General features: G+C 43.6%; 1 protein-coding gene across 1 annotated transcript in view; it reads right to left on the bottom strand.

Moving 5' to 3' along the window:
* LOC138283896 (proprotein convertase subtilisin/kexin type 5-like) overlaps positions 1–23,880 on the bottom strand; it is a 570,601-nt gene that overhangs the window by 144,466 nt on the left and 402,255 nt on the right. The window contains exons 13-14 of the mRNA XM_069222102.1: positions 5,863–6,068; positions 2,900–3,000 (exon numbers count right to left, since the gene is read on the bottom strand). Coding sequence (XP_069078203.1) covers positions 2,900–3,000; positions 5,863–6,068 — 307 coding nt within the window. The remainder of the gene's footprint in view (positions 1–2,899; positions 3,001–5,862; positions 6,069–23,880) is intronic.

Here is a 23,880-nt window from a genome sequence, read left to right as displayed (position 1 = left end):
GACAAGTGCAATGTGGTATTCACCCCACTCTTGCTTTTCACACTCTTTAATATCCAATGGCATTCTGGATAAAAAATCTGTCATAACACTGCTTTTGCCTTGTACATATTTTACATTGAAAATAAAATCTAGCAATCTCCTTGACAATCTTGCTATCCTCGCAGAAGCCTTGAATATTCCTTCTGTTCTTAACACTTTAACTAATGGTTTGTGTTCAGTTTTGACAGTACATAGTTTACCCCAAATAAAGGACTTGGAGTGTTCTAATGCCCAGGCACATGTAAGTTTTTCTGTTTCTATCACTGCAAGCCCTAATCATTGATTGTGCCAAATATTTGATATTTACTTTTAACCACGGCTCCTCATTGTGCGCACTCCTCCATCCCCAACCTTTTTCATCAGTTCCTTAGTAATCTAAACCACATTAGCAGGCTGACTACTGAAAATATTAAGAATGCCAGACAAACAGAGGGGCAGTAAGCCCCTTGAACAGCTCTTCACCCAGTAAATGAAAGCTTCACAGAAGTGAGTTTTTTACTTGGAACCTGTAGTTAAACTGCTGCACAAAGGATGTCTTGCCAAGACAGACAGGCAGCTTTTTCTTTAGTGACACTATTAAGAAGGACAATGAACACCTACACAAAAGCATTTGGGACTGGATGCATCTATTTTTTAGCACTAATGGATGTCTTCAGTGCGTGATTTGTAAAAGAATCAGTGCCCAATGCTCTGCTCAGATGGAAGCATGTGGGAGAACGTTCTTAGCAGTGCCCGGATCTATGAGCCTGTAGTACTGGAGAGGACAGTATTTCTTTTTAGGTCTGGTGTTAGCCAAATCCTTCTGTTTTTGTAAGATTACATACAGTATATACTTACTTCCTAGCCCTCTTCATCCATTGGGCATTCAAATTTTACTTTTGTCAACTACAGCATATAGCATAAGGCAGTGATAGCTCACTTCAGTCATTGGCGAACGTCACTCCAAGTGACACCATTCTGCTTTTTCACTAGAGTACATCCACAGAAAGTAGTTCCCTTCAGTACCAGGGACTACTATGACAAAGTGGGGTTTGTGAGGCCCAAAAAGAGTTTTACAAAAACCAGGGCAAAATAGAACAAGCATTGACATAGCTAAAGTGCTGGCAGCCAATGCCAGACCCTTTGGCTTAGTGAAGACGGGGTCCCTGCCCTAAGGGTTGAACCCTATTATATTTGAACAAGATATAATTTATCAGCCTCTGCAGTTCTCATTTGGCTTCAAATGAAATCACAATTTCACTTCCTTGCACATTTACAACTGATATTAACACTGAGTTTTCTATTTTTGTATGTCTTATATTTGTCACCTAATATAATGCCAAATGTATCTGTATCACCGGCCCATCTCCTACCTATGGCCATATGACTTTCTTTCTTCTTTAAACACAATAATTACAGGCGTTTGTTGATCTACTATTTGACTATATAGTTATCTCTTCTCCACAAATCACACACTCCTCTTTTTCCTCAAGATGTGTGTTGTGAAGAGAGACACCATCCGGGACTTGATGAACACACCGTGTTTTACTCACCACAGGTCACACCAACCAGCCAGGGCAGCTTGCAGGCTCAACCCGACACTGCAGAACTCGCCTGAAGTCAATGTTCTCTATAACATATCAACCTCCTCAAAGCTACACCCAATAGTATGAAGGAACCCACCACAATGTGGAACCGAGATTCGTTGTTTTGGTCACCTAAAACTGGATCGTTTGGAGTGGACAGTGGCAAATCTCATCTAACCATCAATACGGTATGTCAAAATGCACCACATATATTTGATCTAACACAACTTAAAATCAATAGAAAACATCCTCAAAAGGTGAGTTCATCGCCACGACCAGAATATTTACTCTTGGCGAGTTGGCTTGTAGTTCATGCCAAATTCAACAAATGTGCTGCATTAACCAACAGGTTTGTCTGTTGTCTGTTCCAAATTCGAATGTTCCTAAAACATTCAGCAGGCTATTAAATAATGTATGCCTTTCCAAAATGCATATTGAGGAGTTAAGCAAGGTAATTTGTGTAATGCCAGATGCACCCACCCCGAGGGAACAAAAAACGTATTTACATAGGGAAGAATCTCATGCAAAATAGTCCTTTCACCTGGCTCACGTCATAATACATATTGTGCTCAACAAACCTCGTGATTGAGACGGGAATGCAATTTGTTAACAGCTTTAGCGGTGGTAAAAACGAAAACATCCCCAGTTAGGGAGCCATTTTGTGCAAGGAGGACGGGTCTCGTGGCTGCACGCCAATCCTGGGGTACTTTGGCATTTCCTCACAGCAGCACAACGTCAAACTACTCGGAAACATTATGCAGGTTTACGGACAGACATTTGCACCGTTAGCGAATGTTTCTTTCCACAGTACTGGGCTTGCACAGTTTTAGTTCGGGTTGCATATTTGTTTTAGGGATTGGCAACTTTTTTTCGCAAACGTCCTGAAATTTGCGCAAATATGACATTAAATCTACATAATTTGCAAAGGTTTTTGTCCGTGGTTTTTCACATCATATTAAACTGTACTTTTTCACTTATTTTGAGGTGTTCAGGGATGAGCAAAACCAATATTCATAGTTTCAAACGTACGAGGAAAGCGCGTTTAAATCAGTATTCATTTTCAGTGCCACTGAGGAAATAGTGCCAGTTTGCAAGTAAAGCCTCTTGCGGCACGGTGCAAACATAAGTTAAAAAGACAACTCCACAAGCTATGAACAGGCAAATAATTGATATTTACGTGATACTTTGTTTCCATAATAATAACTTTGCACACCTTTAATTTTTTAAGATCATAGAGCTAATACCCCCATTGCTTTGAGATGTCCTGTTTTCAGTACATTTAACATTCCACTTACATCTTTACTAAGGTAGTACTGTTCTTCACACCGTGGAAAGCAAACTCCGTTTTTAAAGACACTGCCCCAGTCACATGACAAGCATCCTTCAGGTGTAGAGTCTACAAATCAAAAAGAAATTGAGGTCATGACACAAAAGTACAGTGTGTTCACCACATAAACAGTTTAAGACGACTTTCTCTATGACATGGACAGCAGCATATTGTAGCTTTGTTCTGCAGAGAGGCTTTTAAATTACAGTGTCCTCTTGCATATGTTGAAATCTTAGAGCTCATCCAATACCTGTTTTAGAGCTGTAAAGTTAACATATCTGCCCTATTGTGTTTTCCTGATCCTAGCCTCTCTCCCCAAGAAGCAAAGAGCAATTCACACCACCTAGAAAAAAGATTGCTTTTAGGAACTTCAGGGTTATCATTTTTAGGTTTTGGCAACAGTCAAGAACTTTTGATTTTACTAAAATTATATGTATAATATACTTATTTATAGAGGCATTCATTCAGGCATCTTCATTCATTTGTTAGCTATTGTCATTCACATTTTCTTTCCGTCCACCACAGCATTGGGCAATGGGTCAGCCCACTTCAGCCATTTGCTAACATTACAAGGAGTGACGCATTCTGCCCTTTCACAATGAGCACATCCACCCACAAGTAGTTCCCTCCAGTGAAAGGGACAATTATGGCAATGTGTGCTTTTTGGGACCAAAAAATGCTTTTGCTTTTAGCCAATATGTGCTTTTTATCAGACTGATGAGTGCCTTGCAGCTTTCCCAACAATAAGGTTTTGCAAAAACCATGAAAGAATAAAACAAGCATCAACAATACATCACACCGGTAGCTAACACCATAGCCATTGGCTTTGCAAATGCAAGTTTTCCTTTGTAATATGTAACTTGAAAAGATAACTGTTGAGAAGACCAACTGTAACAGGAAGTGGCGCGACAGGAGGAGCGTGTTGAGGGGCGAAGCAAGAGAAACCTTGAAAACATGGACATATTTTATGAATGCAAAGGTAATGGGTGATGAACAGGGGTAGAAAACGTTTGCAGGCATCAACAAAATAATGTTGAAATACTTTAATTTAGACATATTTAAAGAAGAAAACATAGTCGCCGAAATTACTAAAATGGTAAATGCTTGATGAAAGAATGCTATTCCGTTCCCTAAGATTGTATAAATAATTTTAAACCTTTTATGTAATCTACGCATTTAACATGCAAACAATGCAGATGTGTGTTCCTTTTTTATGGTGAGTTGCTCTTTTTTTCTTCTCATCGAGGCAGCTGAGATATGGCACAAGTGGGGCATCATGACTCCTCCTATTTAAAGAAGATGCATTTCCTTGTATGAAGCGTGATGCAGCATATTTTTGTACTCCGATCTGATAGATGGGCATGGATCTTCATCAGTGAGTGCAGTTATCTGTTTTTTCAAGTATATTCTATTTCCATTTTCATTTTACTTTGGTCACCATAATGAACAGAATTATTTTTATCCAAACCATTCTGTTGGTCACTAAACTTTTGTTCATGATTCAGGGTGCAGTACTTGTACATACGCTTGACTTTGCTTTTCTTATGACTTACATTTATAATTGCTAGCCCTGACTTCATTGTATCCCTATGGCAGGAGGGCCACTTCTGCTTTAAATTAGTGCTATTTACAGCCTTCTTTTTCCTGTATGTTGGTGCATTACACTTGTTTCTTTTCTTTTTGTGCATTTGAGATTATTTTGGGGGGTTTCGGTTACTAGTATCATAGTCATACACGTACAATCAAGTGCTTCCTGCATTGTCTCCTTAGTTGGTCCTTTAGCACATGACGGAAATGAGCTTGTGAAGCCACTTTTAGAATTGTTCAGAAGATTTAAGCTGCACAAGGACTTGACAAACACAAGTTGAGTTTTGGTGGTCTTAAGATTTGAGCTCACAAAAAAGAGAAAAAGGTCACGCATTTTATTGGTTGTCACGCTGTTGTTCTTGGATGTTATTCCCAATTGTCTTTTTACTTTGAGAGCTGCTGGTGGGGTTATGGAACAGTAAATGTTATGTCGGGTGCATGGTTGATCATTGCTATGCTAAAGTGGACCTATTCCCTGTGTGAAGGTGGAGGGAGTGAGTCATTGTGTGGTCTGAGTGCTTTTACTGGCCAGTGTTTTATATAGTTGTGCAGTTTAGGAATGTATGTTTGATTTTGCTGTGTAACTCTGAATTACAGAAACCAAGTTAAGATGGGGCAAGCGATTCGGGCAGTGCTAGACACAACACTATTTTAGTCTTTGCATTACAAATTTAATATTTCTTTTACACATATTTATATCCTAAGTCAATGCCAGAGGAATAGTTCTCCCAGAATCATGTGACATTTGACTGTCATGTTCGACGGTAAGGCCTCAACACCTAAAGCCCGAGGCAGCAGTTAGAACCCATATCCGATGGGCTCACGATCAGAAACTAGAACTAGTATTGTCTGCAATATTATTACTCTAGAGGGGACATTTAACTTTGTAAAGTAATTAAATAATTAGGGCTGGGTTCACCAGGCAACCAAATAGTTAAATCTCATTGGGTATCCTGAAAAATAAAAAAAGACAAACAAAATCCATTTAAATTTGTGCTATTCCCGTATACATATCCATTGTTGTCCTGAAAACTCCTGTCAAGTTTAATTAATTGTTGGTTGCTGAGCTTACCCCTAAAATAAATTTGCATAGTGTTTCATATGTCATCTTGAACACACATTTGTTTATCCCCGTGTTTGACAGTTTCTCTAAGCTTCATCAGCATGTCCAGGATTTGTTCCTTTTATAGCACCTAATAACATGTCCAATGATCCCGTGATATAGCTGAAGTAAAAAGGTACCACACCTACCATAGAAAGAAGACCTAACAAAAAGGGCAAAACTTTTTGGGGCTTAGGAAATAATATAAAGAATACATCTTCTCACATGGATTGTTCACTCACCTTTACAAGTTTTGCAGCTCGGATGACACTGTTTGCAAATTTGCTGCTTTTGGTGGAACCGCTCCGGGCACTGACTCACACACTGGTTGATGCCATCCAGTTGCAGATTGTTGGGGGGACATGCCAAACATTCCTCAGGTCGCGGGCCAGAGCACATCTGGCAAGAAGGGTGACATTTTTCACAGCGGTCTGATCCTCTGTAATACCTAGGGGTCAACAGTAGCATTAAAAATGATGGTTCGTTCAGGAGTAATGCTTAATTCCAATTTGAGTGCGAAGATTTCCAGAGAAATCATTTTGACGATCAGTGCTCAGGGCGGCCAGATCTAATCCTGTGGCGAATTGGCCCAGGTATCACTCCTGCCACCATAGCAATGTCGCAAGTCGACAAAATAAAAGTTAAATTAGAACGCCCAATCCATCTTCGACAACCATCACGCCTGGCACAAACATGAGTATTGAGTGTGACATGCATATCTATTTCATGCAAGTGAGGGCAAATGCCAAATACAAATCTTATCATACACAACCAAATATGTGTAGGGGAATCATGATAAAAATCAACAGGTTTATTTAGACCATGTTGATAGGAATAGATTTTTAAAACAATATATTTGTCACTGATTTTATTACAAGTGCTTCGCTTCCCCACTTTCATTCGTTCATGTCTTAGGGTCTTGTATTGTTTTGGTTTTGTGTAGTGCTTTTCATACCCTATAGCACTTCAAACCCCTAATGAGGCTGTGAAGCGCTCCTATTTGCATTTCCTCATTTATTTCAAGCATCCTATCTCCTCGATGCTAGCCATTGTTTGAGTGTGTAGTGTAAAACCAATATTAATACGAAGCTTGGAATATAATGTGTAATAAAGCTGCCTAGAAATGTGTTAACAGAAAAATAATGCACGCGTCTAAAATGTGCCCACGGGGAGTGGCTACCAATGTACACGAAGACTGATGAAAAGAGCTTATTAATGATGAAATGTTATGCAATAATGTTTGAATTTGTACTAATATATCATACTTTAGGTTATACGTTAAGGGTTTGCTTTATTAATCAAAATGGGTTTAAATTAACAAGGGCTTGGGCCTAGCTGCCTGGCCTCATATTTGAATTGCTTTTTCTAACGTGTAGTGTGCTGTTTTCCTGAAGGACACGAAGCTGTACTTTTCCAGAAGTTATGTGTGTGTAACCGTAGTAAATTCTTTCTCATGAGAACCGACTTGCTCAAGGCGATGATCTTGCTAAATGCAACAGTGTAATTCGTAACAGGTGCAAGGTTAACTTTCCTAGACGAAGGCAATGAAGACACTGACTGAAGCGCAAAGTGTAACATTTGCTACCTGACATTCCAACCTTTGAAGACGTCAATAACCTGGACATATCCGTGACATGAGAACTGCAAAGTGAGGAAAATTCTAGCAAGGGACTTACCTTGCTATTGGATAGAGATACTGATGCACCAAAAACTATCCAATGAGGAATTAGGGATTAGTTAGACAGTTTTGAAATAACGACGGGACCCAAGGAGAAAACAGGACATTCTGCCATAAACTTTGCCATAGCCGTTTTGCCACTTATTCCTTTTGCCATGAGACTTTTGCTAAAGACTTTTGCCAGTTGCCATACTTTAGTTTAGTTTTGCCTCCTTAGAACCATCCTCTACTCATCTATGCTTGATATTACCTTCTCCTCCATATGAGGGAAGTAATCCGTTTCCTAGCTATGCTATCTTGAGACTTTGCCCCTTCCTACTTTGCTGATGCTGATGAACGGATGTCCTGAGGACAAAGACTGACGCTGCTTGCTGATCTGTTGGATTGGTAACTATCTGATGAAAATTGTGATTATCTGTTTGCCTTTTCTTTCTAGGTACCAACTGCCTTTTTTGATAGAGGCCTCAGTGTAGATGTTTTCTAAATTCGTGTTCACTAAAATGTTTTGCATGAAGCCCAACATGCTAATGCTAATTTGAGGTTAGTTAAGGCGTTCACAAATATCCAATGCAAATAGACAAATGGCTGAGTTCTTGTTTTGTTGAAACATGTACTAATGAGACTCTGCTAAGTTGATTCATATTAATGATGTGCTCAAATTCCGAATGAGCCTAATCTATGCATTGATTAAGTTGTGTCCTGATTGCCAGATAATAGTGGTTTTGATGAGCGTATTGCTATTGAGACTAATAAACATGATATTAGATTGTAACAAATAGGGAAATAAATATCCTAACACTTAACTAAACTAGTGTGGTTATTCATGACTTAAAGGTCGTGGTGTGTTCAATTATTAATTCGTATTGATTGTTTATTGAATACTGATTGTCAATATTGATTTGTCTATTGATCTGTTGATTGATTATGCCAAGAAAATATTTGGTACTGGGAAGTCTCCAAACGTGGTCCAAAGGTTTATCGACCTAAACGCGTCTCCTTGTAAGTTTACTAATTAAGACTCTGAGGCGCTAACACCTTCGTCTCTAAAATAGATTTAATTATATTGTTATGAATTAATTTGTGTCATGTTTAAAGTAACACAAACGTGTTATTGCACTGTGTGCTCCAGCACAATGGTGACCAATGCCAGGCACATTGTTTAAAAGGTCTGGCTACAGAGAGCTACGTTTTCTGATATCTGTTTCAGCATATCACACACCATGACAGAACTAAAACCACTGGGATTATATGGCAGGGGAGGAACACATTAACCCTCAAGGATAACTAAAATAAAAATAAAAAAACAGAAAGAAAGAAAAGGCAAATTATATGGTGTAATGGCATAATGCAGTACATTCTATGAGAGTATTACATCACAATTATGTCATTAGGTCGAGCTTACCTGGTTGAAAAAGATGGAATGTTAGTTTACTATTTCCTACAGTGGGCCTGAAGCCCACCCTCTGCTTACCACTGTTTGGAATTATAGTCAGTCTTACTTGTATCTGTCCTACTGCTTACATCTAGCTCAGAGTATTAATCGATGGTGGGCCTTGCCCATCTTGCATCTGTCCCTTTACTGGAGCCTCTTTTCCTGTGTCTTTCCACTGCTCATTTTTAGGCAACAACTTAAAAAAAAAATTTGCTTAAGCACTCTATGAGAGCTCATGCGCTTTCAGCTGCCTCCCCCAGGTGCCCTCTACTCCGCCCCACACCACCATGCTTTTTATTGTTCGCTCTCACTGATGTGTTTCTTTTTGTCCTCTGCTTCATTCAAAGACAGCCCCTACAGATGTGTGCACACATTCATGGCGGATGAAAAATAAAGCCTCAATTCCATTATCACGGGTGAGACGTATTTACTTTACCAATGCTTGTTTTGTTATAAAGATGACACTGTCTTGGCAGGAGTTGCACTTTATTAGTGTCTGTTTAACAACTAAATGCAGCAATTAGTAAAAGAAAGGTGACCTATCACTGCACGAAAACACATGTAGCATCATTATTTTGAACCATTTGAGCTATTTTTTTCCCCAGAATGTGTACATTATGCATAAGATAAATGATTACGTGGCATGTGCAGTGTAAGAAATTGGCTAGCTGGTTGAAAGGGGTGAAACCCTACTTAAGCAGCAACTACAATTTTTGTTAGGGTAAAACACAAGCAAACCCCAAATTAACCTGTGCTCAACCTTTTTGGTAGCTTGGTGTAAATTATTTATGCAGCACACAAGCAGTAATATAATGGAAACACAGCACAAGAAAAATTCCACAACAATTTAGAAAACTGGAGTAAAATTTAAGAAATTACATGATGCCAAAACAACAAAAATCAAATCAGTAAAACAGGAGATATGCAATTGTATATGCTTTAAAGAAAGTAAGAGCTAAGTAATAAACGGCACCAACCATGGATACCTGTTCATCTCTACAAGAAGGACTCCTTGTGCGGCGAAAATCGACGCACAACCTGCCAGATACAACGTACAGCCTTCATCGCAGTGAAAAATTCACCACACAGACGAGCGGAACGACGCAGCCCGACTTCCAGAGAGGAATCGACATAGCGCCTGCGTGCAGTAGAAATTTCCATGCAATACCCACCGTTTCGACGCAACCCCCTGTGACTTCGTCCTGTCAGCACCGGAAATCCATGCATCGTGCCCGGGCGTCCGAAAACCCCGCAACCCGAAGAAGATCCATGAAAGAGCGCCAGAAATCGACGCACAGTCATCCCTGCGTGAAAACTAAACAACGCATCGCCGTGTGCAGCCCGAGAAATCGACGCACACCTCCTTGTTTTCCACGCATCCCCTCCTCTGCGGTTCTTTGCAGAGATTTTGAACGCAAACCAGGTACTTTGTGGTTGAAAGAGACATTTATTGCTTTTAAAAGACTAAAGACACTTTATATCACTTTTACAGTGATATCTCAACAAATACTTATTGCATTTAATCATTTTTTACCTGCATCTTATCCGATAAATATTATATATTTTTCTAAACACTGTGTGGTGTATTTTTGTGGTGTTCTACTGTGTTATTGTATGATTTATTGCACAAACACTTTACACATTGCCTTCTAAGTTAAGCCTGACTGCTCAGTGCCAAGCTACCAGAGGGTGGGCACAGGATAATTTGGAAAGTGTGTGACTTACCCTGAACTAGAGTGAGGGTCCTTGCTTGGACAGGGGGTAACCTGACTGCCAACCAAAGATCCCATTTCTAACACTGGTGATCAGCGGTGAGGATAGGACTTGTATTTGTGCAGTGACATACAATAGCTAAATGTACACTACCTACCCACAGTTGAAGGTCAACTTGATTTTTTATCTTTTTCTGCAATTTTGTTTTTCTGCCTGACAATTTTTTACTAAAATCCTCATTCAACATGTCTCTGGCTGGGTGTCAAGCAGGAGATGAAGATTTTGATCTGGCCATGCTGGAGACCTACACTGTTAAACAGCTAAAGAGGTTCTGCAGGGATATGGGAGTACCTACCCAGAAGGCCTCCAGAAAGGAGGAATTCCAAATGGCACTGAGGGCCTGGGCAGAAGCCCATTCTGATGAGAATGTTGAGGAGGAGGGTCCAGAGGATGGCCCCTGAGAGGGGGTTTTGCCATTGGTGGAGGATGTTACCACTGTAATTGTGCCCCCTGCCAAACCAGGGAGCAGTGTCTCTGATCAAGGACTGACCGCAGAGGAAAGGAGAGAGGAGAGAGAATTCCAATTGCAAATGGCAAGGTTAAACATTGAAGCTCAACAGGAGGAGAGGAGGGCAGAGAGAGAAGCCAAACAGCCTGAAGCGCAAAGATCAGCCAAGCAAGCTGAGGCTGAGAGAGCCTTGGCTGAGAAGAAACTTTTGTTGGCTCATGAACTCAGTCTCAAGGAGCTGGATAACAAGGCAAGACAGTCTGAGTTCAGCAGTGATGGTGGCAGCATACATGCAGGACCTGTTGGGGAGAGAAAGGTTCGTATACCCAAAAATGTGGCGCCAAGTTATGTGGTGGGGGATGACATTGATAAGTGGGTGGCTGCCTATGAAGTTGCACTAAGGGCTTGTGGGACCTCTGAGAAGTAATGGGGGTGGCCTTGTGGTTTTATGTACCAGTACCGGGGAGGGACACACTCCTTACACTAGATCCACATGATCAGAATGTCTATGCACTGATGAAAGCCGCTTTACTGGCCAAGTTTTGGTTGACCCCTGAAAAATACAGTGAGAGGTTTAGGAACAGCACCAAACTTTCCACACAGACTTGGGAAGACTGTTTTGATTTCTCCAATAAGGCACTGAATGTATGGGTGCAGGTCAGCAAAGGAAATGATTACAAAGGATTATATGATTTGATTCTGAGAGAGCATATGCTCAGTATTTGTTTTACAGAGTTGCGCCAGCACTTAGTAGACAGTAAGCTGACTGATCCTAGGAAGCTTGCTGAGGAGGCAGAACTCTGGGTTAGCACCAGAGTGTCCAAGAAGGTATCTGGGGGGGCACCCACAAAAGTGGTCAGGGTTCCCAACAGAATATATGGGGAGAGAAAAACGTAATGATAAGGAACTCTCAAAAGGCCTCCAAAACAATTCCCAAGGGGGGGGTGGTAACCATTCCTCATCTTAATATGGGAAGAAACCAGAGTACTTCGATAAGAAGATAGGGAAGTTCATCCCCAAATGCTTAGAGTTTTACCAGCATGGACACTCTAAGGGCGACTCCCAGTGTTTCAAGAGAGCATAGCCCACCACTGGAGGGCAGACACCTGGGTTGGCTAGTGTAACGCTCAGGGGGGAGACAGTCCCAGTTAGCTTTGGGGGGAAGATAGAGGTGTCCCTAGTATCCCTGGGAGATAAGGAGATGTTGCGAAAAGCCGACATGCCTGCCAATACTTCCAAGTATAGGCAGTGGGTCACCATTGATAGGCAAAGGGTGGAGGCTCTGCGTGACACAGGAGCCAGTATGACTACTGTCAAGAGTCAGCTGGTGTCAGCAGAGCAGATAGACCCTAATATATTCCGCCAAGTCATAGTCGCTGACAATCGCGAGAGTCACCTACCGGTGGCTCTGGTTACATTTGAGTGGGGGGCGTTCTCTGGTACTCTAAAGGTAGCTGTGAGTCCTGCCATGCCTGTAGATTGTCTGTTAGGTAATGATCTTTAGCATACCGCGTGGAAGGAGGTATTGCTCAGATCCCACCTGGCGATGTTAGGTTTGCCTGAGTGGGTCTGCATGACCACAAGGTCCATGGCATTCCGGGAAGGGAGTCAAGGGCGTCTGGAGCCTGAAAAAATGTCCCAGCCAGCTGCACTGAGGAAGGGCAAGAGGTGTGGGAAACCCGCCTCATATATTCCCACAGTGGTGGAAGGGGTCCCAGAGGAGGAAGCCTCGGAGCCAACTAGAGAGGATATTGCTGACCTGGGCAACCTGCCTGAACTTGCTGGCTGGCAAGTAGAGGGTAGGCCAACCAGGGCAGAATTATGCAAGGTGCAGAAAGAATGCCACACCCCTGAGGGTCTGAGGCAACAGGCCGCAGCCCAAGCAGCTTGTGAAGCCTCTGGCGATCACCATATCTACTGGGAGAATGATCTCCTTTACAGTGAGCCTAAGGCTCCGACCATTGGGGCAGCACATGTGCTGGTGATCCCCCAGTGTTACCGGGCCTTCCTACTGGGCCTGGCTCATGACATCCCCCTGGCAGGACATTTGGGCCAAGACAAGACCTTTGCCAGGCTTGTCACCCACTTCCATTGGCCTAGAATGCGGGTAGCCTCAGATAGTTTCTGCAGGGCCTGCTCCACCTGCCAGGCTAGTGAGAAGACAGGGAAAAGACTTAAGGCCCCCCCCGATCCCACTCCCCGTCATTGGCACCCCCTTTGAAAGGGTGGGCATCAACGTCATTGGTCCCTTGGACCCGAAAACTGCCATGGGCAACAGGTTTTGGTGGACCATTGCACCCGCTATCCAGAGGCAATCCCTCTGAGAACAGTGACTGCACCGGTGGTGACCATAGCCCTGATGGGAATCTTTACCGATGTGGGATTCCCAAAGGAGGTCTGACAGAGGCACAAACTTCATGTAAGCGTACAGGAAGTCCATGTGGGATGAGTATGGGGTGACCTACCGGTTTACCACCCTTTATCCTCAATCAAATGGGCTTGTTGAGAGATATCCCAAGACTCTCAAAGGCATGATCACTGGCCTACCTGAGGCCATGAGGCGTAAGTGGGGCGTTCTTTTTGCTTATAGGGAGGTGCCCCAGAAAGTGGTGGGGTTCAGCCCCTTTGAGCTTCGATATGGTCACCTTGACAGGGGACCACTAGGCATAGTAAAAGAGGGCTGGGAGAAAGCTCCCAAGACACCTCCCCAGGATGTGGTCAGCTACATGCTAGCCCTCCGCAACCAAACCCAACGCTTCTGGAAGCAGGCCAAAAGTAACCTTGAGGCCAGTCAAGAGGTGATAGAGGAGTGGTATGACCGGAAGGCCACTCCTGTCAAATTTTCAGCTGGAGACAAGGTTTGGGTAAGGGAGCCAGTAGAGCCTAGAGCTCTCCAGGACCGCTGGACTGGGCCATTTGAAATCAAGGAGCAGAAGGGGGAGGCCACTTACCTAGTGGACCTCAAGACCCTTAGACACCCCCTAAGGGTACTCCACCACAACTGACTCAAGCCTCATTTTGTGAGGTCTGAGGTCAGTATGCTCCTTGTGACAGATGAGGGCATGGAAGAGGAGAGTGACCCTCTCTCCGACCTCCTCTCTGCCAAAGAAGGTGATGGGGCAGTGGAGGGTGTCAATCTCTCTGACTCCCTGACTCTATATCAGACAGGAGACTGCTACGAATTGTTGGAGCAGTTCTCTTCCAAGCCAGAACTCCGGTTCTGTGTGGACTACTGGGGTCTGAACTCAGTCACACTGACTGACGCTCACCCCATCCCCCGAGCTGAAGAGCTCGTAGACAGGCAGGGTGCTGCCAAATTCCTCAGTGCTTTTGATCCAACATCAGGGTACTGGCAGATCGCCTTGACTGAAGGGGCTAAGGAGAGATCTGCATTTTCCACACCTGAGGGCCATTACCAGTTCCGGGTGATGTCCTTTAGGTTGAAAAACGCCCCGCTGCCCTCCAACGGTTGGATAACGGGGTCCTAGCTGGCAAGGATGCCTTCTGCGCAGCCTACCTTGATGACATAGCCGTCTATAGTTCCAGCAGGGAGGAACACCTGCTCCACCTCAAGGAGGTGCTTCAGGTTCTGCAACAGGCAGGCCTGACCATCAAGGCTAGTAAGTGCCAGATTGGGCAGGGTTCCGTGGTGTACCTGGGACACCTAGTAGGTGGTGGCAAGGTGCAGCCACTCCAGGCCAAGATTGAGACTATCAAGGCCTGGCAACCACCTAGAACACAGACAGAGGTGAGAGCCTTCTTAGGCCTCACTGGATACTACCTTAGGTTTGTCAAGGGCTATGGATCCATTGTGACATCCTTGACAGAACTTACTTCCAAAAAGCAATCTAGGTTGGTGAATTGGACAGAGGGTTATCAGAAAGCCTTTGACTCCCTGAAGGAAGCCATGTGCCAGGTCTGGTGGCTTAGTGGACTAATGCGTCCACTGTAGGGGCTTGTGTTTGACCTCATGGTCACAGGTTCAAATCCCGGCGGGTCCACTCAGCCTTTCATCCAAGTTCTGATGTCAATAAAATGAGTACCATTGAGTTGGGTAACAATAAACATCTGTTATTCAACGCCAAGAGGCCTACGGGTGAACGTGCGCTTTACAAATACACATGTTATGTGCACAGGCCCCGTACTCAAGGCCCCTGACTACTCCCAGGAATTTATTGTGCAGACAGACGCTTCAGATCATGGCATAGAGGCTGTTCTAGCACAGCTAAATTAGGAGGGCCTAGACCAACCAGTAGCCATTATTAGCAGAAGACTATTACCACAGGAACAGAGGTGGAGTGCTATTGAGAGAGAAGCACTTGCTGTGGTCTGGGCACTGAAGAAGCTGAGACCATACCTGATTGGGACTCACTTCCGGGTTCAGACCGACCACAGGCCCCTCAGATGGCTCTTGCAGATGAGGGGTAAGAATCCTAAACTCCTGAGGTGGTCCATTTTCCTATGGAGGATGGACTTTATGGTTGAGCATCGCCCGGGGACTGACCACACCAACACTGATGGTCTCTCCAGATACTTCCGCCTTAGCGATGAGAGCTCCCAGGAGGTTGGGTAGCTCGCCCTACTTTCAGCTGGGGGGGAGGGGGGGACATGTTAGCCCTGACAGCCTTAGGGTGGTCACCTCTAACTTTTTGCCTGCCTCCCTCCACTTTTTAGATACTGTTTTTGCTGGTTTTAACCAGTGCTAAAGTGCATATGCTCTCTCCCTTTAAACATGATAACCTTGGATCATGCCCAATTTGATTATTTAATTTACTTTTAAGTCCCTAGTAAAGTGCACTATATGTGCCCAGTGCCTGTAGATTAAATGCTACTAGTGGGCCTGCAGCACTGATTGTGCCACCCACTTCAGTAGCTCCTTAACCTTGTCTTAAGCCTGCCAATGCAAGGCCTGTGTGAGCAGTTTCACTGCCAATTCGACTTGGCATTTAAAAGTACTTGCCAAGCCTAAAACCCCCTCTTTCTACATACAAGTCACCCCTAAGGTATGCCCTAGGTAACCCATAGGGCAGGGTGCTATGTAGGCAAAAGGCAGGACATGTACCTGTGTAGTTTACATGTCCTGGTAGTGTAAAACTCCTAAATTCGTTTTTACACTGCTGTGAGGCCTGCTGCCTTCATAGGCTAACATTGGGGCTACCCTCATATATTGTTTGAGTGGTAGCTGCTGATCTGAAAGGAGTATGAAGGTCATATTTAGTATAGCCAGAATGGTGATACAAAATCCTGCTGACTGGTATAGTTGGATTTCCTATTACTATTTTAGAAATGCCACTTTTAGAAAGTGAGCATTTCTCTGCACTTAAATCCTTCTGTGCCTTACAATCCACACCTGGCTGGGTTCTGTTGACAGCTCCCTTGTGCATTCACTCAGTCACACCCCAAACACAGGATACTCAGCCTCACTTGCATACATCTGAATTTTGAATGGGTCTTCCTGGGCTGGGAGGGTGGAGGGCCTGACACTTACATGTTAAAGGACAGTAGCCTGCCCTCACACAAAAGACTGCCACACCCCCTCCTGGGACCCTGGCAGACAGGATTACACTGAAAGGGGACCTTGTGCACTTCTAAGCCACTCTTTGAAGTCTACCCCACTTCAAAGGTACATATGGGTATTTAAACAGGGCCTCTGCCCCAACCAACACAGAACAAGACACATCCTGGAGAAGAGAACCAGAACCAGAACCTGCATCCTGCCAAGAAGAACTGCCTGGCTGCCCAAAAGACTCACCTCAAAAAACCCCGCAACCCGAAGAGGATCCACGACCGAGTGCTAGAAATCGACGCACAGCCGTCCCTGCGTGAAAATTAAATGACACATTGCTGTGTGCAGCCCGAGAAATCGACGCACAGCTCCTTGTTTTCCACGCATCTCCTCCTCTGCGGTTCTTTGCAGAGATTTTGAACGCAAACCAGGTACTTTGTGCTTGAAAGAGACACTTATTGCTTTTAAAAGACTAAACACACTTTATATCACTTTTACAGTGATATCTCAAAATATACTTATTGCATTTTAATCGTTTTTGACCTGCATCTTATCAGATAAATATTATATATTTTTCTAAACACTGTGTGGTGTATTTCTGTTGTGTTCTACTGTGTTATTGCACAAATACTTTACACATTGCCTTCTAAGTTAAGCCTAACTGCTCAGTGCCAAGCTACCAGAGGGTGGGCACATGATAATTTGGATTGTGTGTGACTTACCCTGACTAGAGTGAGGGTCCGTACTTGGACAGGGGGTAACCTCACTGCCAACCAAAGACCCCATTTCTACACCTATGTTTCTACCTTGAAGTCCAGGAGGTGATCCACATCTTCCTTTGCACAAGCTACACATCGGGTTCCTCTACATCCCTGCTTTGGAACAACCTAGAAGCAGTCCTCATATTCATACTGATAGCTATCTCTGCAAGAATCAATAAGTGTAGGAAGAAGAAACACACTACTCTGGAGAACCAGGTGAAAGACCTACAGAAGGCTCACAAGCAGTTGGGCTCCCACAAAGTGAGAAGGCAATTAACGTTGGCCTGAACACATCTGAGGGCACTAGAAATGAATAAAGCAGAATATCTCCATCTCTGCACCAAGCAGAGACACCACGCAGGGGACAATAAAGCTGGGTGACTATTTGCCTATCAGCTGAGGGCCCAAGTACATAGAAGTAGGATACATAAATTCAAGGACGATTGGGGCAGAACGCAGACAGCGACCTAGCAATAGCTCAAGCATTCAAGCACTTTTACGCTGATCTATATGCTGCAGACATGCACAATTCCACCAAGACCATGACTGACTTGGCTGGGGTGCATACCGTGTGCCTGCCAGCAAGGGATTCACTCCTACTGGAAAAAGACATTCAAGAAGACGAAATCCTCTCGGCCACAGCCAGAGTCCAGATGGGCAAATCTTCAGGGCAAGACAGGTTCATTCCAAGACTTTACAAGCTATTTGCCACCCAACTAGCACCTATTCTCATCTGCCTCTACAACTCCTTTGGAGACAAGAACACACTCATCAGCACTATGAGGGAAGCAGTCATCACTGTGATTTCCAAACTTGAGAAGGATCCCACCCTGTGCACATCCTATCGCCCATATCCTTGCGGAATGTGGATGCAAAGATCTTCACAGGCATACTCGCAGCCCATCTCAACCCTTATATACAAGGGCAGGTTGACGCAGACCAAGCTGGATTTATACCGGAGAAGAGTTGTACTGAGAACACAAAAAGGCCTTACACCTTATTGATTAAGCATGCTGCTCCCAGACCCCTGCACTACTTATGTTGATTGATGCAGAAAAGTCATTCTATTGTGTGCCCTGACTCTTTCTCCTGCTAATATTGGACAGAGTGGGTCTGGGCATTCGATTCCACAGATTAACATGGTGTAGCTACTCCAAGCCCACAGTACAGGTGAGAGTTAATGGTCTGATCTCACATGCGTTTGATATAGCAAGGGGCACGAGGCAGGGGTGTCCCCTATCCCTGCTCGTATTTGCCCTATACATGAAGCCCCTAGCAGAAAAGATACAGAAAAACACTCAGATCAAGGACATCTCTATAGGCCACCAAGAGCATCAAATAACACTCTATGCAGATGACACCATGTTCCCTCTCACCTAACCATACCTTCCTGCCATCGCTTCTGAACGAGCTTGAGACATTTGACAGAGTATCTGGTTTCAAAGTTAATTTACAGAATTCACAGGCTTTCATCCTCACAATACCCCAGAGTGACAAAACATAGCTGGAGCATCGCTTTCCCTTTCCTTGGGCAACTGAGTTTGTGCCATAACTTGGCCTCAAACTAATTGCAGAACACAACTATCCTGACCTGCGATCGACAGCTCTCTACAGACCTGCACAAGTGTGAACTTCACCTGGTTGGACAGGATAGTTACTATCAAAATGGCCCTTCTTCCTAGGATCCTTTATATAATGCAGACCCTCCCACTGCACCCACATCCGCACCTGCTAGGGGAACTGCAGCATCTGATAAAAAAATAAATTTTGGACAGCAACAAGCCACGCATAGCTACGAAACAGGCCCATCAGTAGCGGAGAGAGGCCCTGGCTTGCCCCACTTAGCCCACTATTACCAAGCACCCCAAATGTGATACATGGTGGAGTGGAATAGGCCACTTGCAGAAGAGCATTATTGCTTCATCGATCAAATTATGGCCTGGGTTCACACATGGAAAATTCTCATGCTCCCTAAAAGACATCGCCCACCAGGGGTCTATATCTCGCCAGTCACACGGGCGACAATCATGACATGGGATACAGTCAAGTTTGCCAAGAACTTGTCCACACATATCTGCCCATACATGCCTAACAAAAGCACAGCACTGTAAGAAGTGCAGGTCCTATTATGAATGTCAGCCAATTCCTTGGGGGGAAAGGAATGTCCTAGTTCGGATTCCCACCATCTCTGAGCCGGCGGTTTGTTGGGACCTGTGGGTTTCTTCAATAAGGTGTAAATGTCTGAGAGAGTACCTTTGTTATTGTGTTGAGTGAGGAACCATTTCTTGAGGTTGCCCAGATGCCTGCTGGCATTTGGGACCGACTAGAGGGTAAGTGACCTAGTGTTTGAAAGTGGTGCAGTGCCAGTGCTCATTGCTCAAGATGTTATATCTGGATTGGTTTTGTGAGAAGTCCATGAGGCGTAGGTGACCAAAGAGACCCCCAACTCTTTTGCAGTTATATTACTACCACTGGAGGAATGTGGTGCCTTGTATGACGGGGTGGAAATCAGATCCCCAAACTCCACAGATATATACTACGGGGGTTCCTTTATGCACTAACTTATCCGCTACACTCCACAAAAATGATGTCCATTACCATTACCTTAGCGCTGTGCGTGGCTAAAAAAAAAGTCATCTTGTCCAAGTGGGGCACGGGCACAACACCGGCAAATGTAGACTGGCTGTATAGACTATGGGACCTTCTCGTCGTGGAAAGATTAATGGCCTCCATAGAAAATAAGCTGACACACTCTGAGAAAACATGTAGAGAGGGATGGATTGGCAACGCGAGCAGTCTGACCAGGTTTCCCAGATGGACCAGAACCGTCCTCCACATCCAGGAGTGCCTTCTTCACTGAGGGCTTCATCCTTAAATTCATTTGAGATAGAGTGGTTATGGAGACTTGAGTGGGTCTGTCAAAGGGTGGTAGTGAGAGAATCCATGGTGGTCATTTGGGGGCACCTACAATCATTCTATGGTCTTTTTTTATTTGGGGAAAATCAGCTTGCACTAGGATAACATTTTGTTGTGTTCATATTTTCCACTGAGACCCTCCTCAGCATGCAATGGGGAATGTTGTTTGCTGATGTTTGCGGCTTTCCCTTTCCAACAGAAAGGGATATTAAAATGTCCAGCCTCACCTCCATATGGCGACACCCCTCCCCCACTGCCTGCATGAGTGGGAAAACAGCAGGCCTATTGGTTTCTGCCTCGCTGCACTGACCACACCCACTTTCTCTGTCAGCCAGTAAGTTGCTGTTTCTGGATTGAAGTGGGGGCGAGAATGCATAGATTTCCACCCGCCTCCTGATTACCAAGCCCACGTTAGCCAGGAGAGGGACATAAAAGCAGGAGGCCTGCATCTTGCATTAGACAACCTCATGTTGGACTCTACAGCACCCGCCACCAGGAGGATATTTTCCAGAAGTCTCAGCAGGAGGTTAAAGCGAAGAACTGCCCAGCCCCCAGGAGCCCTGAAGCCCTATTTTAACAGGCTGCTGCTTCAGCTTACTTCTTCATCTCTTTAAGCCCAACCTTTTGCTTTCCTTCCCAGGAGGAAGGAATCCATGCTTAGGCTTTCAGTGGTCAAGTCCAACTCCTGAGTCTTAGGCAGAAGGGAGTCACAATCATCCCATACAGAACTACAGAGTGTTCACCCAGCCTTTTCCTTTTAGGTAATCTATCCAGATGAACCACAAGGCCAAGCTCCTACTCAAGAGGGCCATCTAATCCTCTTGGCATCCCATCTCCAAAGAGCTGACCAAAGCAGGCTGAGTAAAGCAGTACTCAAAGCCACATCTAGTGCTCTGCAATTGCGGTCCCACCACATCCATAACGTCTTGCACTGGGCTCAGTGAAGTAGGTATGCCCCAAAGCTTTACTGACTTGCCACACCAAGGGACCCAGAAATGCACTGTATTGCTAGTCGATCCCTTCCTATGAAGCAAGAAGGAACAGGTATGAACCATTTTTACTTTTTTTACCAATTTCTTTCAAAATTAAACTGAGTCATTTGGGTCACAGTCACACATTTAGCTCTATTTTAAAGGCCTTATCCCAAATGCAGACAAGGGACTTATTTCTTCATATGCCAGGAATATTATTCAGTAACGTTTGGTTAATGTTTGGTTGTAGTTTGTAGGCCTAAGACTATGTTTTAGGTATCAGTCTGGAATGTGCCTACATCTCTATGTGTTGATTTCAGGATATGTTTAAAACTTTGTGTTAATGTGCTTTCTCAAAAGAGAACTATTTGAGCCTCATTCCAAGCTATGCCCTGCTCCAGGACTAAGCACAATTTGCAAACTTGATACTTCTTTCTCTGTGCAGCAGGATTGCCTCTTCTAGGATGTTGAGGTTATAAGTCCTTTTTGTTCATTTTCTATTTTTTTCATGGTTATTGCCATTCACAGGGGAGCTTTTCAGCAAGATAATTGCCTCAGGTCTGTTTAAGGGCTTAGGCCCTGTTATGACCAAAGAAGTGGCACTATTCTGCCTGGAAGAGGAGGGCCATTTGGTATTGCACAATTTTTTCTGGTTGGTTGTGTTTCGTTATCATGCATGTGGCCCACAGAACATGCTTCAGATTTGGTGCTACAGCATGTGTCTTACACATGGAGGGGCAGGTGAAGAATTGTGAGGGCTTGTTACACAGATGAAATACTTAAACCAATATCACTAGTTGGCTGCAGGTCACTTGAACTATGATTCTAAGAACAGAGGGTATTTATTGCTTCTTCTGAATTCCGTGTGGCATTTGATATTTTGGGGGTTATTCCAACTTTGGAGGAGGTGTTAATCCGTCCCAAAAGTGACGGTAAAGTGACGGATATACCACCAGCCGTATTACGAGTTCCATAGGATATAATGGACTCGTAATACGGCTGGTGTTAAATCTGTCTCTTTTCCGTCACTTTTGGGACAGATTAACACCTCCTCCAAAGTTGGAATAACCCCCATAATCTCTTTGGAAAAGTGAATAAAGAGCACTTTGTAGGTTTGCATGTGTTTTTCTATGACAATAAAGTATTACCTATATCTCTTACATTCATTATCTACCTACCTCTTCCTCTTTCTATACCTATGTATCTTTTCTTCTGTCTACCTGATCTTTCCATCTCTACATTATGTCTCTCCCCATCACACCTATCAATATCTCATTTCTAGTTCCACTTCACTTCTCTCGTTATACTGTCTCTTTACTTCTCTGGTCACCTCTTCTTTTCCCCCAGCCCTCCAGTTGCTACTACCCAGAAGAACTGGGGATCATTATCAGAGTAGTGCACACAAAGAAAGAGGGGAAGAGGGACAAGGTGGGGAAGAGAAATAAGGAGGAAATTATTAGATTTCATCCAATGGAAAGGTGAAAATCCTCAGAACAGAGCTTTGGTTTTCATTGTTGCTGTAAGAATGACCTTAGTAAACATAATTAAAGCTACACTTGCAAACACGATGCCCATGTGCTTTACTGTGATATTATGTGCTAGCTCTCTAAACATCAACCAAATCACCCTTACTGTATCACTAATAATGCACGGAATAGGTTGGTTACACACAGAATTCTACATAAAATGTTGTTGTAATTTAAGGTACAGAGTATTATTAATTGGTGCGCAATTCACCCAGGGAATGTTTTTGAAGCTTCATTCCAGATTGTATTATGTTATGGCATAGGCTCGAACATGGGTAATCACAAACATCTTTTTCAAGACCCACAAAGTTCGGTCTGTGATGTGACCGAAGGCTGCATTGATACCAGCAAGGTGGCGGTCCAGGGGGTTGTGGAGAGGATGTTGGTGGTAAGGTGAGTGTAAGGGAAGTGAGGCACATACATCTAGTTTCTGAATTATACAATGTGAAAACAAAAACTTGAGATTAATCCAAGCTTCTCAATTTATCCAGTTTGTGTAATCCTAGGCAATTGTTTTGTTTCACTTTCCCTCCTATTTCTTCATCATCACATATGAGAGGCTCGAAATACATAACTTCAGGATGCATGCTGTACAAAACCTTCTCCTGTGATTGAGTTAATAAACTATAATGTTGTTCATGTATAATAGAAACCCAAGTCAGACAAAGTTTTCACATAAGAACTGACTTGCCTCTTAGTACAGTACTGGCATTGTTGTCAGGGTGGCGGGGAAGAGTGAATGTTTCCGAGTTCATGTTTTAAAACTATCACTTCTAAAAATACTACTCAATGCACTGATATATTTTGATGTACAAAGAAGAAGCAGTAGTCTGCATGGTAATAAAATACACTATTGGAATTTTAAACAGACTTTATTACACTTTTAAACTTTTGCTGCAAGATATCCTTAAAAAACGTGTATCTAAAGTTGAGTGATGCATGATATCCTACTTATTTCCTTTCTTTAACTTCAATACATACTTGCCTGTTTATTTAGTATCTTTTAATGTTAGTGCTGAGTCAAGTAAAGAGAGCCCAATGCCGCACTTGACCAGGGGGCTGCAAGTTAAGATCAGGAGGGCTGCATAAGGCCACTGGGACGTACTTTGGCTATCACTGCGCTAAAATGTGTTTTCTTTAAGTATCACTGGCCTAAAGTACTTTCTTTGTGCAGTATTCTTACTAAAAAATGTAAATCTGTTAAAATAAAATTACAAATTATGTTTAGCAAATAATCATACTGCACTAG

Source organism: Pleurodeles waltl, chromosome 3_1 (genome assembly GCF_031143425.1).
Source record: "Pleurodeles waltl isolate 20211129_DDA chromosome 3_1, aPleWal1.hap1.20221129, whole genome shotgun sequence".
Lineage (NCBI taxonomy): Eukaryota > Metazoa > Chordata > Amphibia > Caudata > Salamandridae > Pleurodeles > Pleurodeles waltl.
Note: the sequence above shows the minus strand (reverse complement) of the source record. Positions and strands in the feature narration are given on the sequence as shown.